This window comes from Salmo salar, chromosome 01 (assembly GCF_965601325.2).
Source record: "Salmo salar chromosome 01, fSalSal1, whole genome shotgun sequence".
Taxonomy (NCBI): domain Eukaryota; kingdom Metazoa; phylum Chordata; class Actinopteri; order Salmoniformes; family Salmonidae; genus Salmo; species Salmo salar.
In genome coordinates, this window is record NC_138291.1 from 164,733,572 (window position 1) to 164,749,975 (window position 16,404).

The 16,404-nt window shown below is 41.6% G+C and overlaps 1 protein-coding gene across 2 annotated transcripts in view; it reads left to right on the forward strand.

The window, feature by feature from the left end:
- Positions 1-1,023: 1,023 nt before the first annotated feature.
- Positions 1,024-16,404, forward strand: part of LOC106568813 (collagen alpha-1(XI) chain-like) — a 144,046-nt gene continuing 128,665 nt past the window's right edge. Inside the window, exon 1 of one of the 2 annotated variants that reach the window (XM_014139485.3) lies at positions 1,024-1,444. In XM_014139485.3, the coding sequence (XP_013994960.2) occupies positions 1,345-1,444 (100 nt within the window). In that variant the 5' untranslated portion in view covers positions 1,024-1,344. The remainder of the gene's footprint in view (positions 1,445-16,404) is intronic. The other variant, XM_014139484.3, reaches the window with a different exon arrangement.

A 16,404-nucleotide genomic window follows, 5' to 3' on the forward strand; every position in this document is an offset into this window, starting at 1 on the left:
ACAAATCCACAGTGTCGCCCTTCCAGAGTGCAAAGAACCTTGGCGTAACCCTGGACAACACCCTGTCATTCTCTGCAAACATCAAAGCAGTGAATTGCTCCTGCAGGCTCATGCTCTACAACATTCGTAGAGTACGACCCTAAGTACACTTTTCCTCAATAAAGTAACTATCAGCAAAGTCAGAGCTAGAAGCGGGGGGGGGGGGGGTCAAGTGCTGGTACAGGAAGTATTTAAGATACTCTTTGAAGAGGTAGGGTTTCGGAAGATGGAATCCCTAGCTTCAGGGGGAAGCTGGTTCCACCATTGAGCTGTGTTCTTCATAGGGGTGGGAGGGCCAAGAAACCAGAGGTGGCAGAACGGAGTGCATAGCCTGAAGGTTGGGAGGGGCAGTTCCTCTTGCTGCACCAAAGGCAAGCACCATGGTCTTGTACTTTATTTGGCATGTTGTCTAGTCACTTACTAAATCATTTAACCTCTTGAGATGAGATTTAAAAATAATGATAATAATTATGAAGTTGAATATGTGCTCTTCATGACAGAATGTTAAAATTAGGTGAAATCAATTTTTTTTTTTTTTTTTTACCAAGTTATACTTCTTAACCAATTGGTGGAAAGACACAGTTTCTACTTCAGTGTGTCCACAGCTCAAATTCTCTCATTTATTATTCAAATTATTAGAATAGCTTTTCATTTGGTGTAATGGAAAGTAATGTATCGGATATGAAAACAACATTTATCTTTAGAAGTCTTGTTGAACTATCTGTCTGTTCTTGTCCAAAACGTTTTTGTCTCTCCCGCTTTAACGCCCCTTTTCATAGAGGATTTTTTGGTCAAAGAAAGGTTTGCCCTGCGGGAGGCAAAAACTTCAGCACACCGAGAGTGGGCGTTTCACTAAACTTTTCCTCCATTCCACAGCCAATTGTAGGGCCTGTTCTATAAGTCGAGCCCTCTGATTTGCTTTCCTGGCCTGTCCGCAACCTGACTGACAGCCTGCTAGGGGACCTTTTAACCCTCTAAATGACTTCCCAGGGCTCCAGTGACGACTGAGAGAGGGGCAACACTTCTGATCGGAGGCTCAGCAGCGCAGGGTAGCCTTTTCAGAGGAGCGAGAAGAGGAGTGGAGAGGACGAGTGCGCGAGAGAGGGTGTCCCATCCGTTATACTAGCTGGATGAATCCACACTCCAAAACGTATGGCTGCTTGAGAAAATAACGCTATTTTCCCCTTCTCTCTTTCTCTGGGACCTTTGGCTACCAGTTCTCTCCTAATCAGAAGTTGTCACAAGTATTTTTTCAGTTGCTCTTAAAAAGTTAACCCACCTTTGTCGTGGACGTCACTGGCGACCATGGATACACATATAAGATGGAAAGTAAAACGGAGGATAAAGGACTCGCAAATCACTTTAGCGATACTTCTACTTTTTGTCACATCACAAGCCAGTTCAGGTAAGATACCACATCCTCTATTGCAGTCTGCTGCTGCGCACTATTTTGCCCGTCTGTTCTTTAGACAGTGATATGTTCTCATGTGCAACAAGTCCGTATCATACATACCATTGTGCAACGTCAATTCTACGCCCCTCTTTTAAACCATGATTTAATTGTCAGGTTACTGGAATGTGGTCCACATTCATATTGGTGTCATAAACTGAAATGACCGCAGGCCCAGTCAAGGCTTTTTAAAGAATGGCACTGGTGCTTGTTCATATACTTTGTACTCTATTGCTCAGTGTGTTGATAAAGTCTATCGATTTGGTAAGAGCCCGCTGCATAGAGGACTTGCAGCGCCAAAGATAACTATTCTTCCAGAAACTTAACTTCTCTGCCTCCAGCGATGGATTTGTGCACTCTGAAAGATGGGGTCCTCCTGCGCCATCTATAGTGCTACTTCTGATGCACATCATTTAGCATATATTATTGGTGTCTAAGATGTATTGTGCTGTGCGCACATAGGCTACACATTGCTATGATGGATGATAGGACTACTGTAAAGATATAGACCTTACATTTTATTCCCTGCCTAGTGTTGAATTGATCAACCTGGAAACCAAGCTCACCTTTTATAGCCTATAGGAAAACGATTTGACCTTTCTTCAATCTTGTCGATAGATTGTAGACTATTTCTTCTTTAGGCATACTTCATGGAAATGTATTTTTCATAGACTAACTGAAAAAAACTATTATGCAGCATTGTGGATATGATATACAAAATATAGTAATTTCTTGGGGGTTTCATATTTTTGCGCTTTAGTTGGTATTTTAGACTTGATGACAAGTACATCCATGAGCTTAATGTGCTCCATATTCACATATGAAACAGTTGACTTTAAAGTTCAAAGGGGTATTTCTTTAATGAGAAACCGAATGGAGCGCAGCTCTCGTGAGAGGGCGTGGCCGTCGGTCTGAAGTGGCAGCGTGGAGCGGACGCTTGGCATCTCATTGTGGGCAGGGATGCGCACGGTCATACCACAAATGCTCAACAAAAGAGTATAATGTCTCTGTGAAATCGTCTACAAGGTTCTTTTTAAACTATCCCATAAACATTTGTCTTGCTATCCTCCAGCTGTCTGTTTTATACGCTCTCTATGATGAGAAAACCACCTGTAACCAAAGCTGTTTTAAAGGCTGTGCCTAGGGAACTGCTCCAACGCTGTGGTTTTGCAATCAGGCTCCTTTACTCTACTTTCCAACACCTTTATTAGAACTCAAATCACTTTTGGAAATGAATTGTGTGAGTTACATGTTGCTAGATGAAAGAAAGTGGTTCATGCTGTGGACAGGAGCATTGGGTGATGTGGGGGATTTGAATCAGGCCTAGTGTCCTACATATATTATTAGCTCACTGGCCTGCATGGCATGGTAGGTGGCCTCAGCTTGAATGCTGGCTACTGTGGAGCTCTCATCCAGTCAAAAATCCAGTCAGTCAGTCATACCATTGACTTATATTCCAGCCATTATAATGAGCTGTCCTTCCCTCAGCAACTTCCACTCGCTAAAAGGCTGTTAGATTAACATATGGCCTGGTCTGTTCCTTCCACATACCTCAACATGAGAGGTGGAGATCTAGAGATCTGGGTTGGATTAAATTCCCTTTGACTGTAATTTGGTAACACAATGGGATTTCCAGTCAACCTAAATTGTATGGGCCTGCACAGACGAGTCTGAGTCGTGTGCTAATGATTGAAACAATTACATATTCATGTGAATCGTGAATGCAGACTTTGATTGATTATTGACTATGGCCCTTTGGACTTCATGAAGGCTTGGCCTTGAACTTTCTTCCCTATGGGAGAAATGGACACATCTCCCTTGAAAAATTGGTATTCTGATCTCAATGCAACCTGGTAAAGTAAAGGTTAAAAAATCTAGGGGGTGTGGTCTTTTAATTGCTCGTATGTGATTGACAGACCCAGTTCCCAGTCATGCCAGATGACGTGGAGAGTTGGACTGGAGTTTAACTAGGACTGAAGGGCGTGGTACAACTCACTCTGATGCTGCTGCCTTCAATCAGCTCTTAAAGACCAACAGAAAACAACCAGAGGCTTGTTAAATGATCGTCTGTGATGCTGCAACACTTCCTGAAACCAGGACGCATGCAAGTACGAGTGGAGTTTATGAATTGGTATTGGCTAGCAAGAGGCTTATTACATTGCTATTGTTGCAAATGTCAACCTAAGCAGTGTTACAACAATCAAATCATCAATCATGAAAATATTTATTTGACAGGGAATAAGCATAATACATATTTCTAGCTATATTATCAAAAATAACTTTCAACGGAAAAATGCATAGCATTTCACCAAGTTAGGTAACATGGTCAACAGTTTAGGATACAGTGCCTTCGGAAAGTATTCAGACCCCTTGACTTTTTCCACATTTTGTTACGTTACAGCCTTATTATAAAATGGATTAAAAAAACATTGTTTCCCTCATCGATCTACACACAATACCCCATAATGACAAAAGAAAAATAGATTTTTCGACATTTTTGCTCGTTTAAATATTTTAAATATTTTTATAGTACATTTACACAAGTAGTCAGACCTTTAACTCAGTACTTTGTTGAAGCACCTTTGGCAGCGATTACAACATCAAGTCTTCTTGGGTATGACGCTACAAGCTTGGCACATCTATATTTGGGGTGTTTCTCCCATTCTTCTCTGCAGATCCTCTCAAGCTCTGTTAGGTTGGATGGGGAGCGTTGCTGCACAACTATTTTCAGGTCTATCCAGAGATTTTAGATCGGGTTCAATTCCGGGCTCTGGCTGGGCCACTCAAAGAATATTCAGAGACATGTCCCGAAGCCACTCCTGCGTTGTCTTGGTTGTGTGCATAGGGTCGTTGTCCTGTTGGAAGGTGAACCTTTGCCCCAGTCTTTGGTCCTGAGCACTCTGGAGCAGGTTTTCATCAAGGATCCCTCTGTACTTTGCTCCGTTCATCTTTGCCTCGACTAGTCTCCCAGTCCCTGCCGCTGAAAAACAGCCCCACAGAATGATGCTGCCATCACCGTAGGGAAGGTGCCTGGTTTCATCCAGACGTAATGCTTGGCATTCAGGCCAAAGAGTTCAATCTTGGTTTCATCAGACCATAGAATCTTGGTCTTCATGGTCTGAGAATATTTAGGTGCCTTTTGGCAAACTTCAAGTGGGCTGTCATGTGCCTTTTCTAAGGAGTGGCTTCCGTCTGGCCACTCTACCATAAAAGCCTGATTGGTGGAGTGCTGCAGAGATGGTTGTCCTTCTGGAAGATTCTCCCAACTCCACAGAGGAACTCTGGAGCTCTGCCAGAGTGACCATCGGGTTCTTGGCCACCTCCCTGACCAAGGCTCTTCTCCCCCGATTGCTCAGTTTGGCCGGGCGGCCAGTTCTAGGAAGAGTCTTGGTGGTTCCAAACTTCTTCCATTTAAGGATGATGGAGGCCACTGTGTTCTTGGGGACCTTCAATGCTGCAGAAATTTTTTTGGTACCCTTTCCCAGATCTGTACCTTGACACAATCCTGTTTCGGAGGTCTACGGACAATTCCTTCAACCTCATGACTTGGTTTTTGCTCTGACATGCACTGTCAACTGTAGGACCTTATATAGACAGGTGTGTGCCTTTCCAAATCATGTCCAATTAATTGAGTTTACCACAGGTGGACTCCAATCAAGTTGTATAAACATCTCAAGGATGATCAATGGAAACATGATGCACCTGAGCTCAATTTCGAGTCGCATAGCAAAGGGTCTGAATACTTATATAGATAAGGTATTTCTGCTTTTTATTTTTAATACATTTGCGAACATTTTAAAATGTAATCCAGTTCATTTTATCCAAACATCTATTTAGACTTTTTTAGAATAAGGCTGTAAAAAAAATCAAGGGATCTGAATACATTCCTAATGCACTGTATATTGGAAAACAGTCAGCTTTGATTTACAGCTTGTGAAAGATGTGTCCCATCAGGGCAGACAGACTGTATGATTAACTGGTAATTAAAAGGAATGAGGCCAGGTTCTCCAGAGAGTTCAGCAGTAAAGGACTTATTATCCTGATCCAAACCAGATGACCCTCTCCAGCCCCAGGCTTCAGGGCTGAGAATGACTTCAGAAGCACCAGGTAGAACCCTTTTTGGTTCCAGGTAGAACCCTTTTGGGTTCCATGTAGAATCCTCTAGAACGATTTCTACATGGAAACAAAAAATGGTTCTACCTGCTACCAAAAAGGGTTCTTCAAAGGGTTCTCCCATGGGGACTTTAAGGTTCTAGATAGCACTTTTTTTCTAAGAGTGTATAGACTTCCGTAGCACCTCTGGTTCTGATCAGGCTTATTAATCATCACCTAGCGCTGTTTCAGATCCCTTTGTGCTGTCTTGCCAACTCATTGCCTTAGGAGTTGGCAAAACAGCACAAACATATTTGGGACCAGGCTAGACTTCACCTACAGTACCAATCAGAAGTTTGGACACACCTACTCATTCAAGGGTTTTTCTTAATTTTAAAATTTTTCTACAGATATGAAAATGATGAAATAACACATATGGAATCATGTAGTAACCAAAAAAGCGTTAAACAAATCCAAGGATATTTGATATTTTAGATTCTTCAAAGTAGCCACCCTTTGCCTTGATGACAGCTTTGCACACTCTTGGCATTCTCTCAACCAGCTTCACCTGGAATGCTTTTCCAACAGTCTTGAATGAGTTCCCGCATATGCTGAGCACTTGTTGGCTGCTTTTCCTTCACTCTGCAGTCCAACTCATCCTTAACCATCTCAATTGGGTTGAGGTTGGGTGATTGTGGAGGCCAGGTCATCTGATGCAGCACTCCACTTTCCTTCTTGGTCAAATAGCCCTTACACATCCCGGAGGTGTGTTGGGTCATTGTCCTGTTGAAAAACAAATGATAGTCCCACTAAGCGTAAACCAGATGGGATGGCGTATCGCTGCAGAATTCTGTGGTAGCCATGCTGGTTAACTTCTTGGGGCTATGTGGGACGCTAGCGTGCCACCCGTGGTGCACCCTATCAACAGCAGGTGCATTTCAAGAGCGGCAAATTTGAAACCAAATAAATGTCAAAATTCAAATTTTTCAAACATACAACTATCTTACACCCTTTGAAAGATAAACATCTCCTTAATCTAACCACGTTGTCCGATTTCAAAAAGGTTTTACGGCGAAAGCATAAAGTTAGATTATGTTAGGAGAGTACATTGACAATAGCTGTGTGTAATGTTTTGTCAATTCAAAGACAGGCGTCACCAAAACCATAAAACCAGCTAAAATGATGCACTAACCTTTAACAATCTCCATCAGATGACACTCCTAGGACATTATGTTAGACAATAAATGCATTTTTAGTTCTATCAAGTTCATATTTATATCCAAAAATAGCGGTTTACTATGGCGTTGATGTTCAGGAAATCGTTTCCCTCCAATAACCGGCAGTCAAGTCAGCACCACAAATTAAATAATTAAAATTAGAAGACATTGGTAAAATATTATATTGTCATTTAAAGAATTATAGATTTACATCTCTTGAACGCAATCAACTTGCCAGATTTAAAAATAACCTTACTGGGAAATCACACTTTGCAATAATCTGAGCACTGCGCCCAGAAAAATACGCTTTGCTATACAGACAAACGGCCATGTTGGAGAGATCTAAAATCGAAAATACTATGTAAATAATTCATCACCTTTGATTCTCTTCATCAGATGTCACTTCCAGGAATCCCAGGTCCATAACGAATGTAGTTTTGTTCAAAAAAGCTCATCATTTATGTCCAAAAAGCTCCGTGTTGTTAGCACATGATCTAAGCCAGCCAGACTTCTCGTCATGAACGAGGGGAAAAAATATATTTACGTTCGTTCAAACATGTCAAACGTTGTATAGCATAAATCATTAGTGCCTTTTTTAACCAGAACATGAATAATATTCAAGGTGGACGAATGCATTCTCTTTTATAACGTATTGAAACGAGGGTACCCAACATGAAGTCGCGCGCCAGAGTCTAATCGGCCATCACCGTTCCATGGCTCTTGTTCGGTCAGATCTCACAGTAAAAGACTCAAAACACTTTGTAAAGGCTGGTGACATCTAGTGGAAGCAATAGGAAGTGCCAAAACATTAATCAACCCCTGTGTGTTTCAATGGCATAGGCTTAAAGGTCATTCAACACATCAGGTATCCACTTCCTGTCAGAAAATGTCTCAGGGTTTTGCCTGCCAAATGAGTTCTGTTATACTCACAGACACCATTCAAACAGTTTTAGAAACTTTAGGGTGTTTTCTATCCATATATAATAAGTATATGCATATTCTAGTTACTGGGTAGGATTAGTAACCAGATTAAATCGGGTATGTTTTTTTATCCAGCCGTGAAAATACTGCCCCCTAGCCCCAACAGGTTAAGTGTGCCTTGAATTCGAAATAAATCCCTGTCAATGTCGCCAGTAAAGCACCCCACATCATCACACCTCTTCCTCCATGCTTCACCGTTGGAACCACACATGCAGAGATCATCCGTTCACCTATTCTGCATCTCACAAAGACATGGCGGTTGGAACCATCCGACCAATGGACAGATTTCCACCGGTCTAATGTTCATTGCTCATGTTTCTTTGCCCTAGCAATTCTCTTCTTCTTATTGGTGTCCTTTAGTAGTGGTTTCTTTGCAGCAATTTGATCCTGAAGGCCTGTTTCATGCAGTCTCCTCTGAACAGTTAATGTTGAGATGTGTATGTTACTTGAACTCTGTGAAGCATTTATTTGGGCTACAATTTCTGAGGCTGGTAACTCTAATGATCTTATCCTCTGCAGCAGAGGTAACTCTTGGTTTTCCTTTCCTGTGGCAGTCCTCATGAGAGCCAGTTTCATTATTATAGTGCTTTGTCACGTCTGCTCCCGCTCTCCCTTTCTGGCATCAGGCTGTCCTACATTACGCGCACCTGTCACCATCATTACGCGCAGCAGTGCTCATTGGACTCACCTGGACTACTTCCCTTTGTTGATTGCCCGGTCTATAACTGTCTCCTTCCCCGTTTGTTCCCTGTGTCTGCATTAATGTCGCTATGTGTTTATGTCCAGACGCTGTCCTGTCCTGTTCCATGTCCGTGCTAATTAAATGTTCACTCCCTGTACTTGCTTCTCGTCTCCAGCGTCAACCCTTACAGAATGCAGACACCACTAAAAGAAGCATCAGGGAGTTTTGGTTGGTGACGTCGGGTCTGGGTGCTATCGCCGAGGGAACCGGGGGTGCCTCAACTAGCTCATCGGTCTTCCACGCCTTAGCTGGCTCGAGAGGTCGTCTTGCCACGGTGGGCTCGGTAGGCGCCCACCCCACGTCATGCTTCAGCCGACTCATCAGGCTCCCACGCCTCAGACGGTTCGTCGGGCTCCCACACCTCAGCGGGATTATTGGCCTTTCACGCCTCAGCCGGATCGTCAGGCTCCCCCGCCTGAGCTGGCTCGCCAGGCTCCCACGCCTCTGCCGGGTCGTCGAGCTTCTACGCCCCAGCCGGCTTGTCCAGCGCCCATGCCTCGGTCAGCCCGTCAGGCTCACCCAGGGGGGACGCTGGGTGGCGCCCCTAGAGGGGGGGTACTGTCACTCCTGCTCTCACGCCCGCTCTCCCTCTTTGGCGCTCGAGGGAGAGCTTGTCCTTCATTACGCACACCTGTCACCATCTTTACACGCAGCAGTGCTCATTGGACTCACCTGGACTACTTCCCTTTGTTGATTTCCCGGTCTATAACTGTCTGCTTCCCCGTTTTTTCACTGTGTCTGCATTAATGTCGTTATGTGTTTATGTCCAGACGCTGTCCTGTCCTGTTCCATGTACATGCTAATTAAATGTTCACTCCCTGTACTTGCTTCTCGTCTCCAGCATCGACCCTTACAGCGCTTGATGGTTTTTGCAACTGCATTTGAAGACACTTTCAAAGTTCTTGAAATGTTCCATATTGACTGACCTTCATGTCTTAAAATAATTATGGACTTTTTGCTTATTTGAGCTGTTCTTGCCATAATATGGACTTGGTCTTTTACCATATAGGGCTATCTTCTGTATACCACCCCTACCTTGTCACAACACAACTGATTGGTTCAAATGCATTAAAAAGGAAAGACATTGCATAAATTAACTTTTAACTTCTTATGGCTGGAATCCCGTTAACGGGATCGATATGACAACAGCCAGTGAAAGTGCAGGGCGCCAAATTCAAACAACAGCAATCTCATAATTAAAATTCCTCAAACATACAAGTATTTTACACCATTTTAAAGATAAACTTGTTGTTAATCCCACCACAGTGTCCGATTTCAAAAAGGCTTTACAGCGAAAGCACACCAAACGATTATGTTAGGTCAGCAACTAGTCACAGAAAAACACAGCCATTTTTTCCAGCCAAAGAGAGGAGTCACAAAAAGCAGAAATAGAGAGAGAATTAATCACTAACCTTTGATGATCTTCATCAGATGACACTCATAGGACTTCATGTTACACAATACATCTATGTTTTGTTCGATAAAGTTCATATTTATATCCAAAAATCTCAGTTTACATTGACGCGTTACGTTCAGTAATGTTTTGCTTCCAAAACAACCGGTGATTTTGCAGAGAGCCACATCAATTTACAGAAATACTCATCATAAATGTTGATGAAAATACAAGTGTTATGCATGGAACTTTAGATAAACTTCTCCTTAATGCAACCGCTGTGTCAGATTTCAAAAAAGCTTTACCGAAAAAGCACACCATGCAATAATCTGAGTACGGCACTCAGACACAAAAACAAGCCATACATATATCCGCCATGTTGGAGTCAACAGAAGTCAGAAATAGCATTATAAATATTCACTTACCTTTGATGATCTTCATCAGAATGCACTCCCAGGAATCCCAGTTCCACAATAAATGTTTGTTTTGTTCAATAAAGTCCATCCTTTATGTCCAAATACCTCCTTTTTGTTCGCGCCTTCAGTTCACAAATACAAATTCACGACGCGCAGGCCAGACAAAAACTCAAAAAATTCCATTACAGTTCGTAGAAACATGTCAAACGATGTATAGAATCAATCTTTCGGATGTTTTTCATCATAAATCTGCAATAAGGTTTCAACCGGAGAATTCCTTTGTCTTTAGAAATGCAATGGAACTCAGCTGCCAATCACTGGCGTGCGCATGTCTGAAGCTCATGCCCTGCTGGCAGACCTCTCACTCAATCAGCTCTTATTCTCGTCCACTTCACAGTAGAAGCCTCAAACAAGGTTCTAAAGACTGTTGCCATCTAGTGGAAGCCTTAGTAAGTGCAATATGACCCCACAGACACTGTATATTGGATAGGCCAAGACTTGAAAAACTACAAACCTCAGATTTCTCACTTCCTGGTTGGATTTTTTTCTCAGGTTTTTGCCTGCCATATGAGTTCTGTTATACTCACAGACATCATTCAAACAGTTTTACAAACTTCAGAGTGTTTTCTATCCAAATCTACTAATAGTATGCATATCTTAGCCTCTGGGCCTGAGTAGCAGGCAGTTTACTCTGGGCACCTTATTCATCCAAACTACTCATCCAAACTAGCCCCTCATCCATAAGAAGTTTTAACAAGGGACATCTGTTAATTGAAATGCATTCCAGGTGACTAACTCATGAACCTGGTTGAGAGAATGCCAAGAGTGTGCAAAGCTGTCATCAAGGCAAATGGTGGCTACTTTGAAGAATCTCAAATATAAAATATATTTTGTTTAACTCTTTTTTTGGTTACTACATGATTCTATATGTGTTATTGCATAGTTTTGCTGTCTTCACTATTATTCTACAATGTAGAAAATTGTAATAATAAAGAAAACCCTTGAATGAGTAAGTGTGGCCAAACCTTTGACTTGTACTGTACACAGTAGAAATTCTGCATCATATTCTGTCTAGACTACAGGATTCTAGATGTCTCTCTCTGTTCAGTAGACATGCATCATCAACTACTAGGCAGAATGAAGGCCTATCAGCCTACTTTGGGGTTAATTTGAATGTTTTCAACACAATGTAACAAATGAATTGCAATGTGTTGATTAATGGTATTCCAGTTATCAACACACTTTTGGAGTAGCTCCAAGAAGGCAAGGCACAATTCTCCACTGCATTTATCTAAAGGAAACAGTTTTTATTTGACATGTGATATGAAACACTTTATTAGTAGGCATTCTGTACAGAACACGTTAACTCATACATGATTGTTTGCAATGTAGTTCATGTTTTTCATCAAGTCACATGCTATCACTAACATATAGTGCCTTCAGAAAGTATTCACACCCTTGACTTTTCCCACATTTTGTTGTGTTACAACCTGAATCTAAAATGTATTAAATTTAGATTTTGTGTCACTGGCCTACAGACAATACTGCATCATGTCAAAGTGGAAATATTTAAATGTTTTTAGACATTTTTACAAGTCAATTAAAATTGAAAAGCTGAAATGTCTTGAGTCAATAAGTATTCAATACATTTGTTATGGCAAGCCTAAATAAGTTCAGGAGTAAAAATATGCTTAATAAGTTGCATGGACTCACTCTGTGTGCAATAAGTGTTTAACATGATTTTTGAATGACTACCTCATCGCTGTACCCCACACATACAAACAGTATATGTAAGGTCTCAGTTGAACAGTGAATTTCAAACACAGATTCAACCACAAAGACCAGGGAGGTTTTCCGGTGCCTCGCAAAGAAGGACACCTGGTAGATGGGTAAAATAAAGCAGACATTGAATATGCCTTTGAGCATGGTGAAGTTATTAATTACATTTTGGATGGTGTATCAATACAGATAATTAATATGGGCTGTGTTGTTTCATGTGGTTATTGTTTAGTAGCATTTGCTGTTATTGGCTACTCTTTTGTTGAGAAATATTTGTATCTATATAAATATATTTACATCCATATGTCTTGTTCTCCATTCCCTTTCCAAATTTGATTCTATATATTTTTTTACACAAGTCTCAACTCATTACAATTACATTTTATTGTGTAGGGGTTTTATACAACATTTCATTGTCCCAGAACTTTGAACAAACATATAGTCCCATGCCAAACCTCATAAAAGATGTTGATAATGAAAAGGAGAGAACAAAACAGAACAGTTTTTACCCTCAAAACTGTCAAGATCGAGGTCTCAATGATGAATTAATTTTAACTGTACTAGAATCAGATATATAATGACAAAAACATCTTCAAACCCAAGTGTAACCTCAGTTCAGTGTTTATTTATGACTTGGTTATCTTCTCTTGACAAAAATGAGAGGAGTACAGAGTGAAAGTCTGGTAATGACAGGAACCAATAGGAGATGGGTTTCCTAGGTGTGATGGATGGGGTCAGAGGTTAAAGTTTGAGGATCATTACCTTCAGGTGACCAGCGCTGCTAGGTTTACAGTTTCAGAGCCCTTGGGAAAGGAATGACCTTGCTGTTAACGTAAGATCTTTAGCAGATAGATCATCATTCATCCATTGCCTACTAGTCCAAAAGATTATCTTTATGTTTTTTTTGAAAACTCACCCCTGGTGAGTCACTGGCTGTTCAGGACAGGAGGGACAGAGAAAGAGAGAGAGGTGCATTGTGGGTACCTTATCGAACTTGCGTGACATGATTTCCTGAAACAAACAAGTCTGGAATGCTTTGCTTTGGAACACCATGCCCGTTCTTCATTCTGGCTTTGATGACATTTTCAAGAACTAAACACAAAGATGACCGAATGTGATTTAATGGTTAAAACATGGATGATAAATAACTGACTTTAAGAAAACTGATATTTTGCCAAAGTGCAGATATCTGGGTCTGTCTCGATCTCTCGCTTAACAATGCTTGTTTTAAAGAGCTTTATTCCCTGACCTTGATGAGGGCAGCTTTATTTAGCTTTCTTGTGAAAGTTGTTGTTATATTAGCCATGTGGCTGCTTCTCAGAGGCTTTGCTCCCAAAATGTTTATTTTTGTGTGGGGCAAACAGATTAAAGAGAAGTTCACGTTTCCACCAAGTCACCCACCGGAATCAATGGGACCTTTTCTCAAAGCTTCAACATGTTTCTCCTGGTTTGTTATCATTCATTAAGAAAAGGTTTTTGAACGGTCTGTGTCAATAGGAACATTCCCCTAGGCATGTCAAACTGCTTTATTCATCAAAAATACTTGAATAACATTCCTTGAATACCTGGGTAAAATGAAAACGTGGGTGGATTGGGGCCGAAGCCAACGACTACTCGATATGTAAACGTTGACTACAGTGCTTGTTGTTTTCAGCCTGAAAAGGACTATGGGTAATGGAGTTTTTGTGATTTTAAGATTCATGGTGTTTCTCTAATGTTTGACATTTAGTTTTTATCCATTTGTTTTTTATATAAAAAAAGGGGATTATAAGAAAGAAGCACTTGTTGTTTAACTGTGTTCAACATCTGGATCCGATAAGCTCCATTGTGCCGTCTGGCGTCTGCTGATCCTAAAAAAAATAGGGGGAAAAATGCATTCCAGATGTTTTTATCCCACTCCTGGTGGAACAAAGTACTATGAAATAAAGCACTGTTTCATTTTTCTAAAGAAAGATATACTTCTAGTACCTACTGGTTTTAGAGTTGAGGCTTTTCGCTGGAAAAATAGCTGCGTCCCATTAGGTGAGCTTTGGTGAGACGTTTTAGAGCTGGTGTGAGTTTCATAGCAGCCAGGTTTGGAGCCATGCAAAGCAGCCTGGGTAATTTAAATGTTATTTTTGTGTAAAGGTTGACTTTACTATGGGGGTCAAAGGTCAAGCACCGCTGGGCCACAGCGGTTTTCCATCCTTTCGGCCCACCGTCAGAACAGTTCCTCTACAAAAGAAAGTTTCCATGATAGATTGTATGTACCTTTTTATCGTATTACCCCTAATGTCATTCATGTGTGTTATGGAAGAAGAGGGTAAGGTTGTTACTGACTGATGTAACTGATGCAGAATGTTTATGGCCTCCAAACCTGGTGTTGCAACGGAAACCTCTGGAACTGTTCTGTTCTGGCTGCAACATGATGAAACACAGACACAGGTACCATACTGGTGGCATTTTAGCATTGCAATCAAGTAATAAAAACACAGCCATGAAACCCAAAATTGAGAAAGTTCAGTTCAGAGTGCAATCCCCAATCTCAACCCCATCATTATTAGTAATTGTTTGTCCCTTTTGAGTGAATGCAGTTTCTGCTCCAGTTTTTCAATGGCCATATACTTATCCCTCAATATGGGAAATCCTTTGAGCTCATTTTACTCAATCAGTGGTGGTGTTGTGGTGTGAAAAGAGTGTGTGTGCGTGTGTGTGTGTCTATCGTCGTGGTGCAGGGAAAGGAATCTGAGTTTGCTGGACTGTGGAGAGAAGCAGTGACCCTGCAATCTCATGATCCACTTCAGACTGTGAATGCAGCCATTATGGTGTGGAACTAAACTGGCTGGTCCGTTGAACGGTTCATGGTTTAGTTTATGACCCCTAGCCTCCAACCAGCTCCATCCAACGCCTGGTCAACAGCAAAGACTGACACTCTTGTTTTTATATCTGTGCAGATGACGGAATGCAATGGCTGATAAAAGATTATTCCAGGTCAGAATTTTGACTCTGTCTGTCAGATTGAAGGAGATCCTTTGTATGCCACTCATGTCATAAATATTTTGATGTCGTGTTAGGGACAGGGAAACACTGTTCTGTCAAGAGTTCATAGAGAGACTGCTCCAAAGGACCATGGGGCATCTTATTGGCCGTCTTCACACAGAAGCTGTAGAGACAGGTTTTCCAGGACAGTGATTTGACAGGAGACTATGTTCAGGCTTGGACATGATCCTCTATTGAAAAGGAGAAAATAGGGTATTATCTTGATTTCATAGTGAAAAGTTGAGTCCTTTCAGATAATTAAGTCAAGATGCTGTTGGTTTAATTCCCAAAGCCCCAATAACAGTTGTAGGGATTGTAGTATTTTCAATAGTGGGTCTTCCAACAGATGTGGTACCATGCCAGTCTTTTACATTTTAGTAGACACTGTTATCTAGAGAAACTTACAGGATCTATTATGGTTAAGTGCCTTGCTCAAGGGCATGTTGACATATTTTTCACCTAGTTGGCTTGGGGATTTGAACCAGCAGCCTTTTGGTTACTGGCTCACCGCAGTTGACCACTAGGATACTTGCCACCCTTTTCTTGCAGTTGGTAGTGTCAGAGCCTATGCCTGTTTTCACTCACCGTCTGTGCTGTATACACTGTAAGACCATAAGTGGTATAGACTACTTCTCACTGTAGCTTTTTTCCAGCCAAAATCATTGGGTATTCACTATTCAGCTCTCCAGGATAGCAGTACTGTTCTCTATTAAGGGGTATTATAATGATTGAGCATGGAAAGCAATGCTATGAGTCATCCTTTCCAACCCCAATCCCCATCCCCAGTCAGCCCTAGCCTCAATCCTAGCCACAGCCTGGGCAGCAGAACTACTGAATGAAGCATTTTAGGGGGAAATCGCATGATTATCTTCCCTGGTAGCTAACCTCACTCCAGAAACCTCACTACTTCAGTTGGAGCCATTCTATTTTTCTTTATTAGGTGAGAAAATGTGCAGGGGAGTTGGGGGGTGATGATGGTTGGAAAGACAGACAGACAGACAGACAGACAGACAGACAGACAGACAGACAGACAGACAGACAGACAGACAGACAGACAGACAGACAGACAGACAGACAGACATCTGCTCACTCAGCATCACTACAGTTAGTTTGCTCGGACCTAGGGCAGGACAGCAACCACAGAGGGAATTACACCTGCTTACAGAGCTGCTATAGATGGAACAAAATGAGGTTGAACAATACAGAATGGTACATTTACAGTGTGGGAATCTTTTCTATTTGAGAATGAGGTGAAAGGGGAGTCTGTGTGCTCCTTC